Here is an 18482-nt window from a genome sequence, read left to right as displayed (position 1 = left end):
TAGCAACTGCTACCTTCTTCATGAGTTAAAAACAGAACCTTAAATAAACTTAACCAAATTCCATTTAAGAAATGTATTCTCTTCTTTGGCCAATCTATTCTTTCTTGCTTCTACATGTTTACCACCAAGGAATGACACATTACTTAAATTTCTCCAACAACAAGTCAAGTGAGAGGGTCTTTCTGTTTTAACACAGAAAAGTCACCACTGTTCAAATTAAACAGACAAACCTTGCACTGCCAGAGTGCTAGTGCCAGCTGATGGTTCCTGTAGACCGTATACAAGTTTATCCTCGGGATATGTAAGTCCAGAGCTCTTCAGAGCTATAAGGTACTTTTCATGACTTTTCTTTGCACAAGCATTTTCTCCAAGACCTAATATTTAAAATCAGAAAAAAATTCCATTCAAAATATAAGTAAAGCAACCTCAGTAACTAATATATGTATAAAAGAGCTGAATATTCTAATGGCAGGAGAACCCTAGAATGAATAATATAAAACAGCTTCAGGCAAAACTGCACAGCATGTTTATAACAAATAATAAAATCTACTAGGTAACAAATGTAAAATATGCCAGAGATTATAAGCAAGGCACAAGAGGTACACAGATTAATAAGGGTATAATTCCTGCCTTCAAGGAACCTGAAAACTCATGGCAGAGAAAGGCAGATAATCTGGTAAATGACAATTTAGTGTATTAGACTTCACCATTTGGTTTGACAATCTGTGCTCTCACAGTACTGTGCAGCTAGACTTAACCCAAAGCAAAATACTTAGGAAAGGCTTCCTGGATAAAATAATACCCGGGTGGAATGTTCAAGCATTATAACTGAGATTACTCTTAATTTCTGTTTTATCAAACTTTTTCCATCACATTTTCTATCACAAGAATTAAAAGTATAATTTCTATAGAAGTATCAGTTAAAATTAATTTATTCCAAGTAATACTGAAAACCTTAAGTTCTAGAATTACATAATCCTGGAACTTTCACTTTAGCATTGCGGCTTATTAATTATTGCCAATTTTTGTTTTGTTTTTTAATATATTTATGGAGCATGGAATAACAGTAAAAGAAAAACATTTATTTTGAGAGTTCTTTAAAAGAAAAAGATTGGGGCGCCTGGCTGGCTCAGTCAGTTAAGCATCCCACTTCGGCTCAGGTCATGATCTCGCAGTTTGTGAGTTCAAGCCCCGCGTCGGGCTCTGTCCTGACAGCTCAGAGCCTGGAGCCTGCTTCACATTGTGTCTCCCTCTCTCTCTCTCTCTGACCCTCCCCCATTCATGCTCTGTCTCTCTCTGTCTCAAAAATAAATAAACGTTAAAAAAATTTTTTTAATAAAAAAATTAAAAAATAAAAATAAAAGAAAAAGATTATTTACTGTCTGAAAGCCAAAATACCATGGCATTGGACACCTCTTAGGCAAATTACATATCTTAAATTAAGACCTCAATCTCTTGATTATAAAAATACATAAATGAACTTTTTTCTTTTTTTTAATTTTTTTTTTCAACTTTTTTTTTTTTTTTTTTTTTTTTCGGGACAGAGAGAGACAGAGCATGAACGGGCGAGGGGCAGAGAGAGAGGGAGACCCAGAATCGGAAACAGGCTCCAGGCTCCGAGCCATCAGCCCAGAGCCCGACGCGGGGCTCGAACTCACAGACCGCGAGATCGTGACCTGGCTGAAGTCGGACGCTTAACCGAGTGCGCCACCCAGGCGCCCCTAAAAATACATAAATGAACTTAATACTTGTTGAGCTTTTCTCTATTTTCTTTCCTTGCTAGCCTGAATAATTGCAATAGAACAGTTTTGGTTTGGGTTTTTGTTTGTTTTTTTTTTTTTAAGATTTATTTATTTTTGAGAGAGAGAGCACGCGCGCAAGACAGGGACAGAAGATCTGAAGCGGGGTCTGTGCTGACAGCACAGAGCTCGATGTGGGGCTTGAACCCAAGTGCCCCAGAACAGTTTTGGGTTTTCTTGTTTTGTTTCAAAAAATATTTTTAATTTATTTTTGGGAGAGAGAGAGAGAGAGAGAGAGAGAGAGAGACAAAGCATGAGCAGGGGAGGGGCAGAGAGAAAGAGAGACACAGAATCTGAAGCAGGCTGCAGTCTCTGAGCTGTCAGCACAGAGCCCAAAACAGGGCTCGAACCCATGAACCACGAGATCATGACCTGAGCCGAAGTGGGATGCTTAACCGACTGAGCCACCCAGGAGCCCCTAGTTTAGTTTTTTAAATGTCTCTCTGGGCTGGTTTAAAAAAAGACAAAAAACAAAACAAAACAAACAAAAAAAAAAAACACTCTAGCACTTATTAAAACAGACAGGAATACATCTATCCTTCAGTTCAAGTCCAATATTAAAAACAATTACAGTTAGTGTAACACAAACAATTACATTTAGTTTATAAAGAATAAAGACCTTTGGGGCACCTGGGTAGCTCAGTCAGTTAAGCATCTGATTTCGGCTCAGCTCATGATCTCAAGGCTTGTGAGTTCGAGCCCGCATTGGGCTTTGTGCTGATAGCTCAGAGCCTGGTGCCTGGTTCAGACTGTCTTCTTGGTCTTTCTCTCTGCCCTTCCCCTGATCTGTCTCTCTCTCTCAAATATAAATAACATTAAAAAAATTTAAAAAAATAAATAAATAAAGACCTTCTAAGCGTCCTATATGAGAAATGACTACATGTCTCCTGAGTAATAAAAGCCATGTATTTCTCTCAATCATGATGGATGAAATTTTTGTAATACTTTAAGTTTACTTATTTTTGAGAAAGGGCGTGAGCATGTGCACACATGCAACAGGGGAGGGGCAGAGAGAAAATCCCAAACAGGCTCCATGCTGCCAGTGCAGAGCCCAACACAGGGCTCAAACCCACAAAACTGTGAGATCATGACCTGAGCCGAGATCATGACCTGAGCCGAGATCATGACCTGAGCCAAGATCAAGAGTTGGACGCTTAACTGACTGAGCCATCCAGGTGTAATACTTTTTAATCCTGTAATACTGTAATACTTTTTAAATAACAAAATGTATTTTACCAACCTTCACAACAAGCCTGAGAAAAATGAATGTATAATCACCATTTTTAAAAGTGAAGAAGCTGAGGCTTACAAAGGTAACATAGCCAGTGAGTAAGCAAGCGGTGATAAGCAGTGAAGCTAGACTGCAAATTTTAAAGTTCTTGATCAAAATTTATGTGATTTCCATCACTAAAAATCACTCAAGCATTTCTGTTGTGTTGTTTTTTAATTTCAATAAATAATTAAAAAGGAATTGTGGAAATAAAAGAAGGCAATTACCATAAATCTTTCCTAAGGTATACATTCTTACAATGATTAAGAACAACTTGCTGCTTTCTTTCACAACAGTTGAGTTTCTGCGTAAGGTTGAAGAATAACAGACCACCAGGTATAATTTATCTCTCTCCAGCTTTATCACCAAAACTCAAATACAAGCTACCATCATCTTTACCCTAGGCTACTATAGCAGAGCTTTTCTGTTCTTGCCCCTTCCCATCTATTTTGGCAAAACAGCAAATCATCTTTTCAAAACACATATCTGATCATGTCACTCTTAAGCTTAGAATATTTCCATGCTTGGGGCGCCTGGGTGGCTCAGTTGGTTAAGTGTCTGACTTCAGCTCAGGTCATGGTCTCGCAGTTTGTGGGTTTGAGCCCCGTATTGTACTCTGCGCTGACAGAGCCTGCTTCAGATCCTCGGTCATCCTCTTTCTCTGCCCCTCCCCCACTCTTTCTCTCAAAAATAAACATTTAAAATATATATATTTCCATGAATTCCCAACACATTCAGGATATCACGTAAAATATCACATGGCCTATGAGAGCCATGGATCTAACCTGATGTGGTAGCCTTATTGGTGTCACTATCACCCTACCTTCATTTAATTTCAACCCTAGACCTTTTTTTAGTCCTTTTTAAAAAAGTAAGCTCATTCTCATCCACAAATATTTCAACATGGAATCTAGGAGGTGTCCAGGTGTGACTGATAGTCTTTATATTTATCTTATTTGGGGTTTATTAAGCATCTTGGATGTGTAAGTCAATGTTTTACATCCAATTAGGGAAATCTTAGGATTTTTTCTAATTTTTTTTCTGCCACATTCATACTCTCCTGTCCTCCTGGGATTCCAATTATAGGCACGTTAGATCCAATTTAGTCTAACAGGTCCCTAAGACTCTGTTGTATTTTCTCTCTGTTCTCTAGATAGAATGATCTATTAATCTGTCTTTGAATTTACTGTCTTTCTTCTACCCTCTCCAATCTGCTGCTAAATCTATCCAGTAAATTTTCTCAATTACTGCACTCAACACTAATTTTCAGTTCTAGAATTTTTTTTTGTTTATTTTTCTTTGCTAAGATTCCTGATCTCTTCACTCATTAACACCATATTTACTTTTAGTTATCTAAATAGATTTTCCTTTAATTTATTGAATGTATTGACAATAGATGCTTCAATGTCTTTATCTGCTAAATCCAACATCTGGACCATTTCAAGATCAATTTCTATTGACTGCCCTATTTCTTGGTTATAGTGCACAACTTATTTTCTTGCATGTTTAGTAGTTTTTATTGTATACTGGACATTCTAAGGGCATATTATAGAAGATTCTGAGTTCTATTATCTTCCTTTGAAGAGTATCAATTTTAATTTAGCAGACTACTCAATTAATAGCCTGATCACAAACTCATGAAGGTTTGGTTTTAAAATTTGTGAAGGGCAGGTCTGTAGAAAGCCTAAGGTTCTCAAAAGGCCCTCTAAAGTGACAGAGCACCTGGGTGGCTCAGTAGGTTGGGCGTCCGACTTCAGTTCAGGTCATGATCTCGCGATTTGTGAGTTCGAGCCCTGTCGGCTCTGTGCTGACAGCTCAGAGCCTGGAATCTGTTTCGGTTTGTGTGTCTCCCTCTCTCTCTCAAAAATAAATAAACATTAAAAAAAATTTTTTTTAAGTGACAGGAATAATCTCTAAATTCTGTCTCCACTGCAGAATCTGCCAGGGTTTCAGGCTTCATTAAATCTGACCTAGGGTAGACCTTACTCTAAGGTGTCTCAGCTAGATACCTGGGGTATTAACAAGGTCTCTCCAGTCTGGTTGGGCTGAAACGCCAATGTCTCCCAAAACTGCCTAACCTCTAATGTCACTATTCTGCTTTTAACCCGATAGCAGTCACTCTATAGTGACTCTCTAGTAAGCCTGAGGCAGTCTCATACTGTACAGGTGGATCTCCATCCTCAGCCAACCACCTTCAGGGGTCCCTCATTCATCTGCCCTAATACCTCTTGGTATTCTACCCCAAAGATTCCAGTTTCCAACTGCTTCCGCTGTCCTGTGATCTCTGCCTCCTTGGCTCACTTGGACAACCACACTCTGCTTCAATGCCAGCTTGCTGTACTACAGTCAGGAAGTTATCCCCCGACAGATATTCAAAGCAATCGTGGAGTTCGTCTCATGTTTTCTTCTCTCTCAAAGGTTTATAGTCTTGTATTGCCTTTTGTACAATGCCTAATAACAGCTTCCTCACATTTTTTCTAGTTTTATGTTGTTTATGACATAAGAGCTAGCCCAGCACTCAGAAGCAGAGGATGTCTTCCACATTGAATATAATTCCATCCCATTATCACCCAATTCCCCCTCACCCTCCAGCTAAATGACTTTCTCTCAACCATTAGGTTTTACTTTAAATATCACTTCCTCAGTGAAGCATCCCACATTCCCCATCAGTGAAATCAAGTCTCCCTTCTAAACTGTATTAATATAATTGTTAATGCCATCTCACTCACCAGTCCTTCAGCTTTATAAGGGCAGGGACAGGATTACCTGGTTTACTACTTAAATTCCCTGCTCCAAGCTCCAGTACTTACCCCCAAACCAAGTACATAGTAGGTGCTTAATAAGTATTTGTTGAAAAAGTAAACATAGCAGATAAGACAACCTCTGAAGAACGTATGGTTTACAATACATATGAAAATTTCACACTCTAAAGAAAAGATAAACCTCAATTTTCAAAGCATGTTTTCATAAGCCAGCAAAAATAATGCTATTTAAAATATTTGTTGTACTGGGGCACCTTGGTGGCTCAGTCAATTGAGTGTCTGACTTAGCTTGGGTCATGATCTTGTGGTCAATGAGTTCGAACCCTGAGTCAGGCTCTGTGCTGACAGCTCGGAGCCTGGAGCCTGCTTTGGATTTTGTCTCCCTCTCTCTCTGCCCCTCCCCGACTCATGATTTGTTCTTGCTGTCTCTCAAAAACGAATAAATGTTAAAAAAATTTTTTTGAATATTTGTTGTACTATTTTATATAACAGTATATATCATGTACAAACATAGTCAGCAATTCCAAGTTTTTAACTTAAACTCTACATTATTATAAAATTCTATGCAATATAACCCAAAAGTACAGAATACCAAAAATGAAGACACAGAAGTAGTTTTGTTACTGTTTGCAGAAGGGGAGGTGGAGTACAATTATGAGTATGTCACACCAAAACTTAGAAGAGACCTGGGTTCTAGTGCTAACTCCAAGTTAATAACGTCCAGCTTTAGCATTCTATGGGGGAAAAAAATCCACATTTTACATTTAAGTTTGAAAATACGCAATTTCTTATGATTACAGTAACATAAATAAATTCTTTCTTCTAATCTAACATTTTACTTACCAGAAGTCAGATCTTTGTAGTTTTGTTGGTTTGTCAAAACCTGAGTAAGAACAGACCGCATCGCTCCTCCCATTTTAGTTAGATCTTCTAAAAAGGAAATTTGAGGTTCCAAAAGCTGAAGAACTTTGTTAAGGTCTTTTTCTGATGGTACATCGGCTGCTGTAAAAACATATAATTAACTTCCTTTAAGATATTTTGCTAAGAATAACAATATTTTATTCTTTTCAAATTACAGCAACTTGGGTAAGAGTATTTTATAATCAAAAAATGAATATAAGAACTCAGTTTAGAAGGTAGTTATCCACCCAGAGCCCAGCCTAGGGTAGACTTGCTCAGGAATTCAATTCTCTGAGAAAAGGTAAATGGGGAAAAGAGATGACTTCATAAGATATTAAGCATTTAATGTGGTTAAAAGGGATTCAATTTGAGGGTCCTATACTTCCAAATATATAAATGTAATCATAACATCATTTCAAAATTAGTGTTTAAGAAAAAGTAAGATCATTCTCTAAAATAAAACAGGACATTTTGAAACCAAATAATATTGAGAGTAGTGTAAGAATATTAGAACAAAATTATGTCAGCTCTAAATTTAAACCTGTGTAGCAAATAACCCATCCTCTATCATATTCTAAAAATACAAACTCATGTTAGCTGGAGGTCAAAGCAAGCAAAATGAAAAATAACTGTTTTCATAAACATGAATGTTTTTACTAAAATAGTTTTAAGATACCAGACAAGATATGTCTAGTAGAGCTGGAGGAAGAGAGAAGAAAGTTGTACAGTAACTGAAAAAGAATATTTAGGAGGGGAAAAAAAGTGATTTTTCAGAGAAACTGAGTCTTAAAGGAAGAAATAAATAATGAGATTTAGAGCTCAGATAAAATTGGCAAAGAAGACGCATCATAAGGGAGCTAATGGGGGGGCCTGTGTGTCCAGGAAAGGGGATATCAATTTCATTCAACATTTATTCAGTACCTACTACATGATAGGCACTGAGAAGCAAAACTAAATAAAACCTAGTTTCTACCCCCCAAGGAACTCACAACCCAGCTCAAAGATGATCTGTGAATTAAATTTTAGGTAACTCTTGACTCCTGAGACCCAAAACTAAAAAACCTTACTTTCTCAGTGGATTACTAATACTATATATTATTCATCTTCATATCCTCCCCGATGACTTATGCAGTAACACGGCAGATATTTAATTCACATTTGCAAAGGCTCTAGATGAGCTCTGACACTGGTCTGAGGATTGTAGAGTGAAATGAGAAATGGAACTCAAGGCATCTGTCAAACAACAAGATCTCTGAGTTTCTATTACGTTGGATTAGATGATTTCAAGTCCTTTCTTTAATTTTAAACAGTGATCTCTACACAAAGCAATGTAGTAATTTTTCTGGCACAGCAAGAAGAAATGAATGCTGAGCACAAGTCGTAATACAAAAAGGAAATCTTCATGAACCTAAGTTCATGAAGCTCATCTGAAGACAAAAAAGTGCTTCCATTCATAGTTGCAAAACAAATAATTATCAAATTAAATAGCAAATAAATAGCAAATAATTATCAAAGCTATGTACCTAGGTCATCTACCTTTTATAACTGCTAAAGGTAACTAAAGGAAAAAATAAACATAATGTACTTTTGTGTGAATTGCTCCCTGATCTAATGGTAAGGTTTAAAGTTCTCATAATAAATGATTTCTACCTATTACTCTTCTAAAATAGGACATTCATGGGGCGCCTGGGTGGCGCAGTCAGTTAAGCGTCCGACTTCAGCCAGGTCACGATCTCGCAGTCCCTGAGTTCGAGCCCCGTGTCAGGCTCTGGGCTGATGGCTCAGAGCCTGGAGCCTGTTTCCGATTCTGTGTCTCCCTCTCTCTCTGCCCCTCCCCCATTCATGCTCTGTCTCTCTCTGTCCCAAAAAAAATAAATAAACGTTGGAAAAAAAAAATTTTTTTTAATAAAATAGGACATTCATAATATAAAATGTAAATTCCCAAAAACTCTATTAACTAGTATATGAGAAATAGCACAAAAGGCAAGTTCAATAACCAGCTGGCCTCCAGGTCCTTCATTCCAAAGACAGGGTAGTTTGAGGCTAAATCAAAGTAATATTTCTTCCTATATTTTAAGACATATGCTCTGAGAGGGGTGGAAGTAGTTAACAAAGGATTGTAGATTTTGTTTAAAATGTAGAAATACAGTAGTATAAGTGTTTGCTCACAATGAGAATAATATGGTATTTTAGAAATGATGAAGATGCTAAATATTTCTTCACACTCCAATGATGGGGGATAGACAGAAGATTAAAACGTGTGCCATACTTTCAAACTGGATTTAAGATTATTTATGGTAAATACATAATTTAAAACCTCTAAAATTAATTCAAGATGTAGTCCCTTAAATGATAAAAATACAAGTATTATCAGAAAGGTAAATTACCATACTAATTGATATCTGTAATTTACAAGGTCAGACTGACGACTTTAACAGATAATATCCAAATCCAAAATATTTAGTAAAGTATATTAATCAAGATTGTGACTAAATCTTAAAAAGCAAGAAGAATATCTACATGTTTCTTTTTTCTTTTCAATACTATCACGATGCTTACACCCATACATTCTACCTGTAAGATGGGAGTGAGCAATTTCTCTCATAAGTTGTTATATATGGAGGTGAATAAAAATATATAGACATCTACAAAAAAAAGAGAGAAAGAGAACTGGTGAAAAAGTAGTTTATCTTCTAAAAATCTAAGTTAAAGTCACACATTTCCAGGACTTCTTAATTCTGTTATAGCACAATATAATCGTAAAGTCACTTTAACCCCATAAAATGATCATTTCCTCATCCGCAAAAGGCCAACTAAGTTTGATTCAACATATCTATGACCCCAGGAACAGAAAGTTCTAAACTGTGCCTACTAAAAGGTTATAAGATTATAAGGTATCTGTTAGGTTATATAATTGATGTATATACTAAAGTATGTTTTTATTTAGCATCTGTATTTCATAGTCTTGTCATAAAACACGGTAAACAAAAAAAATGATATCTGAAAAAAATTCACCTCATTATTCATACCAAATTCTGTTAATAGGAAACTCAAAAAGACTACTAACAAAGAGTAGACTAAACATACCTGGTTCATTATAGCCTTCTCTTAAGTACTGAATAAGACAAAAAATAAATCTTGGAAGAACAAATTCAGACATCATCAGTAAGTCTTTGGGGACACAGGGAATATTTGAACTTGATTTAATTTGATGCCTTTTGCAAAACCTGTAATATGAAAAAGAAAAAAAATTAACAGTGATATCTAATCTGCCAGAAACATATTATCACTATATTTACAACATCCATAAACAGAATGCAGGCCAATATGATTCTTATCAAGGTACCATGTTAAAAGACTGTAAATGAGTCTTTAAATCAAAAATGTGGCTGAGGGGGATTTCCTCCTAATAAAAGACTACACTCGCTAGGTTCCAACTAGAATATAAAAAGAAAATCTCATTACAGGATTTAATATTTTTAACTGCAATTTATTACTTTTACATACTACTTTGTTACTTCCACTCTTTATAAAACCATTAAGTAGAAACATCATTTCCTAAGAATTTGCATTTTCTATTCCTTAATTATTTCTAATTTATTGTATTAATGAATACATAAGTGATAGAAATACTTAGTTTATTTGAAAAATTAATATAGTACACTTAAGTATATACATTCCTTCTAATCTTGTTTATACTTATTTTAAAGTATGATTGATATACTTGAACAAAAATGAAGCAAACTATTCTGTATTCACAATCCAAATGATCACAAATAAGGTATTTTGTGACAATACAGAATAACCACACTAAACATATAAAATATCTAGAAACAAACTTATTAGAAAGAATGCAAAACCTATCTCACCTGAAAAGCATAAAAGATCTAAATAGAGAAAAACTACATTCTCAAATGGAAAATATAATTTAAAAAAATTTTTTTTTTTTTTTTTTTAGAGGCGCCTGGGTGGCGCAGTCGGTTAAGCGTCCGACTTCAGCCAGGTCACGATCTCGCGGTCCGTGAGTTCGAGCCCCGCGTCAGGCTCTGGGCTGATGGCTCAGAGCCTGGATCCTGTTTCCGATTCTGTGTCTCCCTCTCTCTCTGCCCCTCCCCCGTTCATGCTCTGTCTCTCTCTGTCCCAAAAATAAATAAACGTTAAAAAAAAAAATTTTTTTTTTTAATTTTTTTTAAATATTTAGTTTTGAGAGAGAAAGAGTACATGCACCCACAAGTGGGGGAGAGGTGGGGAGGGGCAGACAGAAGATCCATAGGACCCTCTGTGCTGACAGCAGAGAGCTGTCAAATTCAGGAACTGGGGTTCAAATTCAGGAACTGCGAGATCATGACCTGAGCTGAAGTCAGATGTTTAACCACTTAAACCAGGCTCCCCTAATTTTATTATCTTTTAAATCAGTGCCACCAAGCTTGATACCATTACAGTTAAATCACAATGGGATTAACCACTAATTCTGAAGTTTAAATGGAAGAGCAAATGTATAGGAAAAAATCTGTAAAACTTGTGAGAAATATGATTAATGATAGTGATTTAAACCTTAAAGCATACTACAAAGCTATTATAATTAAAAATCTGTGGTAATAATGGGGTGCCTGGGTGGCTTAGTGGGTTGAGCGTCCGACTCCAGGTCATGATCTCACGCTTGATGAGTTCGAGCCCCGCGTGGGGCTCTGTGCTGACAGCTCAGAGCCTGGAGCCTGCTTTGGATTCTGTGTCTCCCTCTCTCTGCCCCTCCCCGACATATTCTCTGTCTCAAAAATAAATAAACATTAAAAAAAAAAACTGTAGTAATAAAATATCATCAAAGGACCACAATGGAGTATAGAAACAGACCATGTAAACCTGTGAATTTAATATAACAAATACGGCATTTCAATTCAATGTGGTAGGGAGAAGACATTCAACAAATTGCTTTAGGACAATTGATTACTTATATATGCAGGAAGTAAGTGTTATTCTTATCTTACACTACATACAAAATATATTTCATACACATCTAAAGTGAAAAAAGTTACGAGGAAAAAAATAAACTATTCCGCCTACATTACCTCAAAGTACAGAAAGCATAACCAAGTTTAAGCCAAAAGCCATAAATGTAAAATAAAAATTAACTACATAAATCAATAACTTCTATACAGAAGACAAATTACAAATTAAAAAATATATTTACAAGAGGCAAAACACACTAAAGATTAGTATCTTTGATTAAGAACTCTTAAAAACAGTAAGAAAAAGAAAACAATTCAATAGAAAAAGCAGCCAAGGGGCGCCTGGGTGGCGCAGTCGGTTAAGCGTCCGACTTCAGCCAGGTCACGATCTCGCGGTCCGTGAGTTCGAGCCCCGCGTCAGGCTCTGGGCTGATGGCTCGGAGCCTGGAGCCTGTTTCTGATTCTGTGTCTCCCTCTCTCTCTGCCCCTCCCCCGTTCATGCTCTGTCTCTGTCCCCAAAAAAATAAACGTTGAAAAAGCAGCCAAGGTCATGAACAATTCACCAAAAAAAAACCCTGCTGAATGGCCAATAAACAAATGAAAAGATGCTCAAGTTCTCTAATAACCAAAGCAATGAATTATATTAAAATAAAAAATGAGTTGGGGCTCCCGGGTGGCTTGGTCGGTTAAGTGTCCGACTTTGGCTCCGGTCATGATCTCACAGTCCGTGAGTTCAAGCCCTGCGTCCGGCTCTGTGCTGACAGCTCAGAGCCTGGAGCCTGTTTCAGATTCTGTGTCTCCCTCTCTCTCTGCTCCTCCCCTGTTCATGCTCTGTCTCTCTCTGTCTCAAAAATAAATAAACGTTAAAAAAAAAATTTTTTTAATAAAAAATGAGTAACTAGAAAATAACCTTTTTGTGATATCTAGTGAAATAACTGACATATGAGTGGAGCCATTATAAAGAAAAGCTTAAGGGGAAATTTTCCATTTAGATGATAACATCCTTATCAATCTTTGCATAACAAGAAGTTAGATGATAACATCCTTATCAATCTTTGCATAACAAGAAGTTAAAAAAAAAAAATTCAAACACTGTGATTCTTATGAAGCACACAGCACCATTTAGGAAGAGTTCTTACCAAACAAGCTGAACTTGACACCTAGTCTCTAGAGCTCACTTCCATTTATAAGAAGTATAGGGGTTAAAGGAAAAAGTTAAAAACACCCCTAAAAACAAATAGACAAATCATGAATGTAGACCATTATATAGGACAATGAATTTAATTTATGCAACCTGTCCATGGCAAGAGGAGAAAGAAGGTAGAAGGACCACTCTAGGTTTGAAAAACCTTTAGAGATCCAATAAACATAATACATGAACCAATCCTAACAAACCAACTTTACAAAGGTATTTTTTTATACAATCAGGGAGATCTAATTATGAACTGGGTAACATAACAGTTCATTAGTTCATTAGATAATTTTATTAGGTGTGATAACAGCATTGTGATTATGTAGGAAAATATGCATGGGTATTTGGTGATACTAAGGAATTATTTTATGTAGGTAGGACAGTAGCATCATTGCCGTTATCATGGGAAAAGGAAGTCTTGTGTTCGAGATATATCTATAGAAATACTTACAGATAAAATGCTATATATATGAGACTTGCTTCAAAATAACACAGTGGGGTGAACTGAATTAGGTGGGAGTATGCCAAAGACCAACTAGAAGTTGTTAGTTGTTGAAACTGGGAGATGGATACATGAGGTTTCATTATGTTGTGCTCATTAAATAGAATGTGGGCCAATATCAAAGCCAGTAAGTATTCCATTCACATATTTAAGGCACCAAGTCAAATGAATGTAGTTTTAATTGGTCTTTAAATAAAAAATGTCACTGAAGGAGCTTTTTCCGAATAAAAGATCATAGTAGTTGGGTTCATTATGTGCATTGCCTTTATATATGTTTGAAATTTTCTGTACTAAAAAGCTAAAAAATGCTTAAAAGAAAGGAATTATTTGAATTTTTTAAATATAAATACTGGGGGCGCCTGGGTGGCTCAGTTGGTTGCGCATCAAACTTTGGCTCAGATCACGGTCTCATGGTTTGCAAGTTTGAGCCCCACATTGGGCTCTCTGCTGTCAGCGCTGAGCCTGCTTTGGATCCTCTGTTGGACTCCTTTGTCCCTCTCTCTCTCTCTGCCCCTCCCCCACTAGCATTCTCTCTCTCTCTCTCTCTCTCTCAAAAATCAACATTAAAAAAAAGGTAATACTGAAGCATGTCAGGGTAAGATGACAATATTTGGAATTTCCTTATCTTAGAAAAACAGAAGAAAAGAACAAATGTAGCAAATGTGACAAAAATCTTGGTAAATGTTGAGTCCAGTGATGGGTATACACGGAGGTTCAATGTTCTCGTCTTTATCTTTGTGTATGTTTGAAAATTTTGATAACACAAAAGTCTTTTTCATCTTGAGGACTGGGGAAAGTTCACTTTACTAATTCATTGTTGGAAAGTACATTCAGAAATGTTTGTTATCGTATACACGGAAGTGTATATAGATCCCGTTTCTATAAAATCCCGCTCTAGCAAAATTTACTATAACTTTTAGTGTTCAAAAGCAAATGAGCGGAAAAAAGCTTTGGTGGGTCTTGTCGTGGTTCCCACCTTTGCCTTCATCTCTGCAGCATGGTTTTCATAACCTGGCAATTTGTGTACTCTGTGTGCTCCTCATCTGCTACCTCAGCCTCCGTGAAGAAAATCATCATCAACTACATGTTGGTTACTGGCAGCAAGATGATGGGCACTGACATCACCCAGGTTGCTGCAGCAACTGGCCACAACGGTGTTGGTGGACCAGACAGAGGACATGCTGGCAAAATCTAGAAATGAGATTGAGGAAAGCCTTAGGAAAGTGGCAGAGAAGAAGTCTGCATAAAACCCCAAGGCAGGTGATGAATTTGTGGAGAAGACCCTGAGCAACATATCAACCAGCATGGATGCAGCATCCATAGTCCACAGCATGGACTTGGTGGTAGAGGCCATTCTGGAGAATTTAAAGATGAAGAATGACTTCTTCAAGAGGTTGAACAAGTTTGCCTCTGAACGTACAATCTTTGCCAGCAACATTTCCTCTCTGCAGTCTACAAACATAGCCAATGCCACCATAAGACAGGACTGATTCGCTGGACTCCATTTCTTCAACCCAGTGCCCTTGATAAAGCTTGTGGAGGTCATTAAAACACCACTGACCGACCAGAATACACCTGAATCTCTGACAGACTTCAGCAAAGCCCTGGAAAACCATCCGGTTTCTTGTAAGAACACGTCTGAGTTTACTGTGAACTGTCTCCTAGTGCCATACCTCATGGAAGCAGTCAGGCTGCATGAATGAGCAACGCATCCAAAGGAAGATATCAACACTGCTATGAAGCTAGGAGCTGGTTACTCCATGGGCCCATTTGAGCTTGATTACATAGGGCTGGATACTACAAAGTTTATCATGGACAGGTGGCATGAAATGGAACCCTTTGCTTCAACCCAGCCTGTCCTTGAAGAAGTTGGTAGCAGAGAATAAGCTTGGCAAGAAGACTGAAGAAGGACATTGCAAATACGAGTGAGGCACAGTTTCTCTGCCTCTGCGAAGAAACCCTGTAAGCAATGTACCAGCAGCCCCCCAAGCACCCATGGAATGTTCTCTGGTCAGACATTCCCTCATACAGCATAGTCCGTTCGATGTGGGGGTTTTTTGTTTTGTTTTGTTTTTAATGTTAGAGACAGAGTGAGAGAGAACACATGCACACATGGAGAGGAAAAACAGAGAGACAGAGACAGAATCCTAAGCAGGCTCTGCACTGTCATTGCGGAGCCTGACACGGGGCTCGATCCCACAGCCCCAGGATTATGACCTGAGCTGAAATCAAGAGTCAGAGGTCCAACCAATAGAGCCACCCATGCACCCCCAATGTGCATTTTGATTGTAATCTATCTGAAGTAATTATTTACACTAGTTATAATAAGAGTAGATTCCTCCATTGAGAACTAGTTCCCTTTTATATGCTGTTCATTCTGTGTATTTTCTAACAAGTTTTATAACTCTTGAAGCAAACATTTTTCTGAACCTTATCATTTTCTTCTTAATGTTTATTTTGAGAAGGAGTGTGAGCGTGGGGAGGGGCAGAGAGAGAATCCCAAGCAGGCTCTGAGCTGTCAGCGTGCAGCCCAACACGGGGCTCAATCCCGTAAAGCATGGGATCATGACCTGTGCTACAATCGAGTCAACATGCTTAACTGACTGAGCCACCCAGGTGCCCCAAACCTTACCATTTTCATAAAGAATTGCCTGGATCCATTCACTTGTAAAGGGGACAGCCCTTCCTGTTAGTGTGTGCTAAGTTCATCACTGCCAGACAGTAATGAGCCATTGGACACATATGTGGTGTGTCTGTGAATGCTAGAGTGAGCGGCACTTGCATCTTGCATTTATGAGAACATATGCTACCTGCAGCTTCAAGCCTTACCCTACATTTTGGGCACAACATAAGATGTCATGTCTTTATTCAACTCCTGCTATTAGATTGGTAGGAACATCTCCATGGTTTGCAGGAAGAGGTTTTTTTTTTTTTTAATTTTTTTTTTTGTTTAATGTTTATTGATTTTTGACAGAGAGAGAGAGACAGAGCATGAGCAGGGGAGGGGCAGAGACAGAGGGAGACACAGTCTCCGAAGCAGGCTCCAGGCTCTGAGCTGTCAGCACAAAGCCCAACTCAGGGCTCGAACTCACAGACCGAGAGATCAAGACCTGAGCCAAAGTCAGACGCTCAACCAACTGAGCCACCCAGGCGCCCCGGAAGAGGTTTCATTCACATCCAAAATCTGAGTGATTATCGTCTCTTTTTTTTTTCATGAGAAATCATTGCTGCAAACTGCCTATAAATTGATTCTAATAAAATGCAATCTTTTAACCTGTGAAAATTTGAATTAAAATAAACATGAGTATAATTTAAAAAAAAAAGCAAATGGGCAGAGGGCAAAGGAAAAAAGAGAGAGAGAAAGAGACAAACAAAGAAACAGACTTTTAGCTGTAGAGAACAAATTGATGGTTATCAAAGGGAGGTGGCTGGGGAGATGGGTGAAATAGGTAATGAGGATTAAGAAGTACATTTGTTGTGATTAGCACCAGGTATCGTACGGAAGTAATGAATCACAATATTGTACACCTGAAACTTTAACATCGTATGTTAACTATACTGGAATTAAAATAAAAATTTAATTTTAAAAAAACTTTAAGTGTTCATACCCTGTCCTAGCATTTCTACTTCTAGGAATTTATTACACAGAAATACTCCTAAATTTTTAAGACAGTATCTACAAAGATGTTTGCAATGCAAAAAAAAAAAAAAAAAAAAAAAAAAGCTAGAAACAACTCGTGTTCAGTAATAAAGGTTATCCAAATTATGGCAGATCCATAAAATACTTTATATTTGTTAAAGAGAATGAGGTAGATCAACAAGTACTGAAGTAGAATCATATCTAAGATAGAGAAATGAACTACATAATAGTATACATATTGTAATATCTTTATAATTAAAATTTTGGAGAAAGAATAGGAAAGAAAATGTTAATACGTGTAAGAAAAAAATATTTATATCAAATACATGTATCTGTGGAATATTAACCAGGAATATTAATTGGTGGAAATTAACCAGGAATACAATATATAACACACTCTGACTTCTACATTAATTCTACCTATAATATTTGAATTTTGTGTAACAAACACATGCATAACTTTGTAATCAAAAGGAAAAGATTTACACTAAAAGCAAACAAACAATAAGTTATGTCATTCATTTGGTTTTAGTTCTACAATTTACAGTTTTAATTCTGAACATTTCTGGATTCATAGACTCCTTTGAGAATCTAATGAAAGTTATAACTCTTTCTTAAGAAAAATATATACAGGGGTGCCTGGGTGGCTCAATCATTTAAGCATCTGGCTTCAGCTCAGATCATGATCTCACTGCTCATGACTTTGAGCCCCACGTCTGTCTCTGTGCTAACAGCTCGGAGCCTGGAGCCTGCTTCAGATTCTGTCTCCATCTCTGGCTCTCTGTCTCTGTCTCACTCTCTCTCAAATATAAAACATAAGAAAAGTTTTTTAAAAAACCATATTAAAAAAAGGAAGAAAGAAGGACCACAAAACAGAGTGGTCACACACTGCTGAAGCCTATCTATCCTTAATGTTAGGTCAACAGATTACAGTATAGAGAGATACAGATTTCCTCAGTCCTCAAGGCAGACAGATGGGCAGGGTCGGAGCAGCCTCCTCAATTGCTTCTGTGGCCCATCCAAATATCATTTCCATGTCTAGCATACTATGAAAAAGGTTAGGAAGTACTGTATCTTAAGGTCCAAACCTTTATTTTAAAGGTAAATATGGTTGGGGTACCTGGGTGGCTCAGTCAGTTAAGTGTCCGACTTCGGCTCAGGTCATGATCTCATGGTTCATGGGTTCGAGCCCCATGTCGGGCTCTTTGCTGACAGCCTAGAGTCTGGAGCCTGCTTCTATATCTCCCTCTCTCTCTGCCCCTCCCCCACTCTCACTCTGTCTCTCTGTCTCTGAAAAATAAATAAACATTAAAGATAAATAAGGTTGTGTCAAGATGGCCAAGTAGTTTAAGGCACCAGACTCAAGCACCTGCTTCATAAAGATAAAGATAAATATGAACTTCAGAACATCTTTCAGCTGTGACACACAAAATCTAATAAGCAAAATCAAGGAAAGATTTCTATTTTTAAA

At 37.3% G+C, this 18482-nt stretch overlaps 1 protein-coding gene and 1 pseudogene across 6 annotated transcripts in view; one reads left to right on the top strand and one right to left on the bottom strand.

Moving 5' to 3' along the window:
* UBR3 (ubiquitin protein ligase E3 component n-recognin 3) overlaps positions 1 to 18482 on the bottom strand; it is a 241062-nt gene that overhangs the window by 193235 nt on the left and 29345 nt on the right. For all 6 annotated transcript variants that reach the window (XR_006296850.1, XM_043577008.1, XM_043577004.1 and 3 more), the window contains exons 2-4: positions 9819 to 9958; positions 6675 to 6833; positions 231 to 374 (exon numbers count right to left, since the gene is read on the bottom strand). Coding sequence is in view for 5 of the 6 variants with exons in the window: in XM_043577008.1 (XP_043432943.1) it covers positions 231 to 374; positions 6675 to 6833; positions 9819 to 9958 (443 nt within the window). In the remaining variant the exon portion in view is untranslated. The remainder of the gene's footprint in view (positions 1 to 230; positions 375 to 6674; positions 6834 to 9818; positions 9959 to 18482) is intronic.
* On the top strand, positions 14301 to 15509 carry LOC122481438 (annotated as a pseudogene).

The sequence above is a fragment of the Prionailurus bengalensis genome, chromosome C1 (assembly GCF_016509475.1).
Source record: "Prionailurus bengalensis isolate Pbe53 chromosome C1, Fcat_Pben_1.1_paternal_pri, whole genome shotgun sequence".
NCBI classification, from domain to species: Eukaryota; Metazoa; Chordata; class Mammalia; order Carnivora; family Felidae; genus Prionailurus; species Prionailurus bengalensis.
This window is presented reverse-complemented; position numbering and strand designations above follow the sequence as displayed.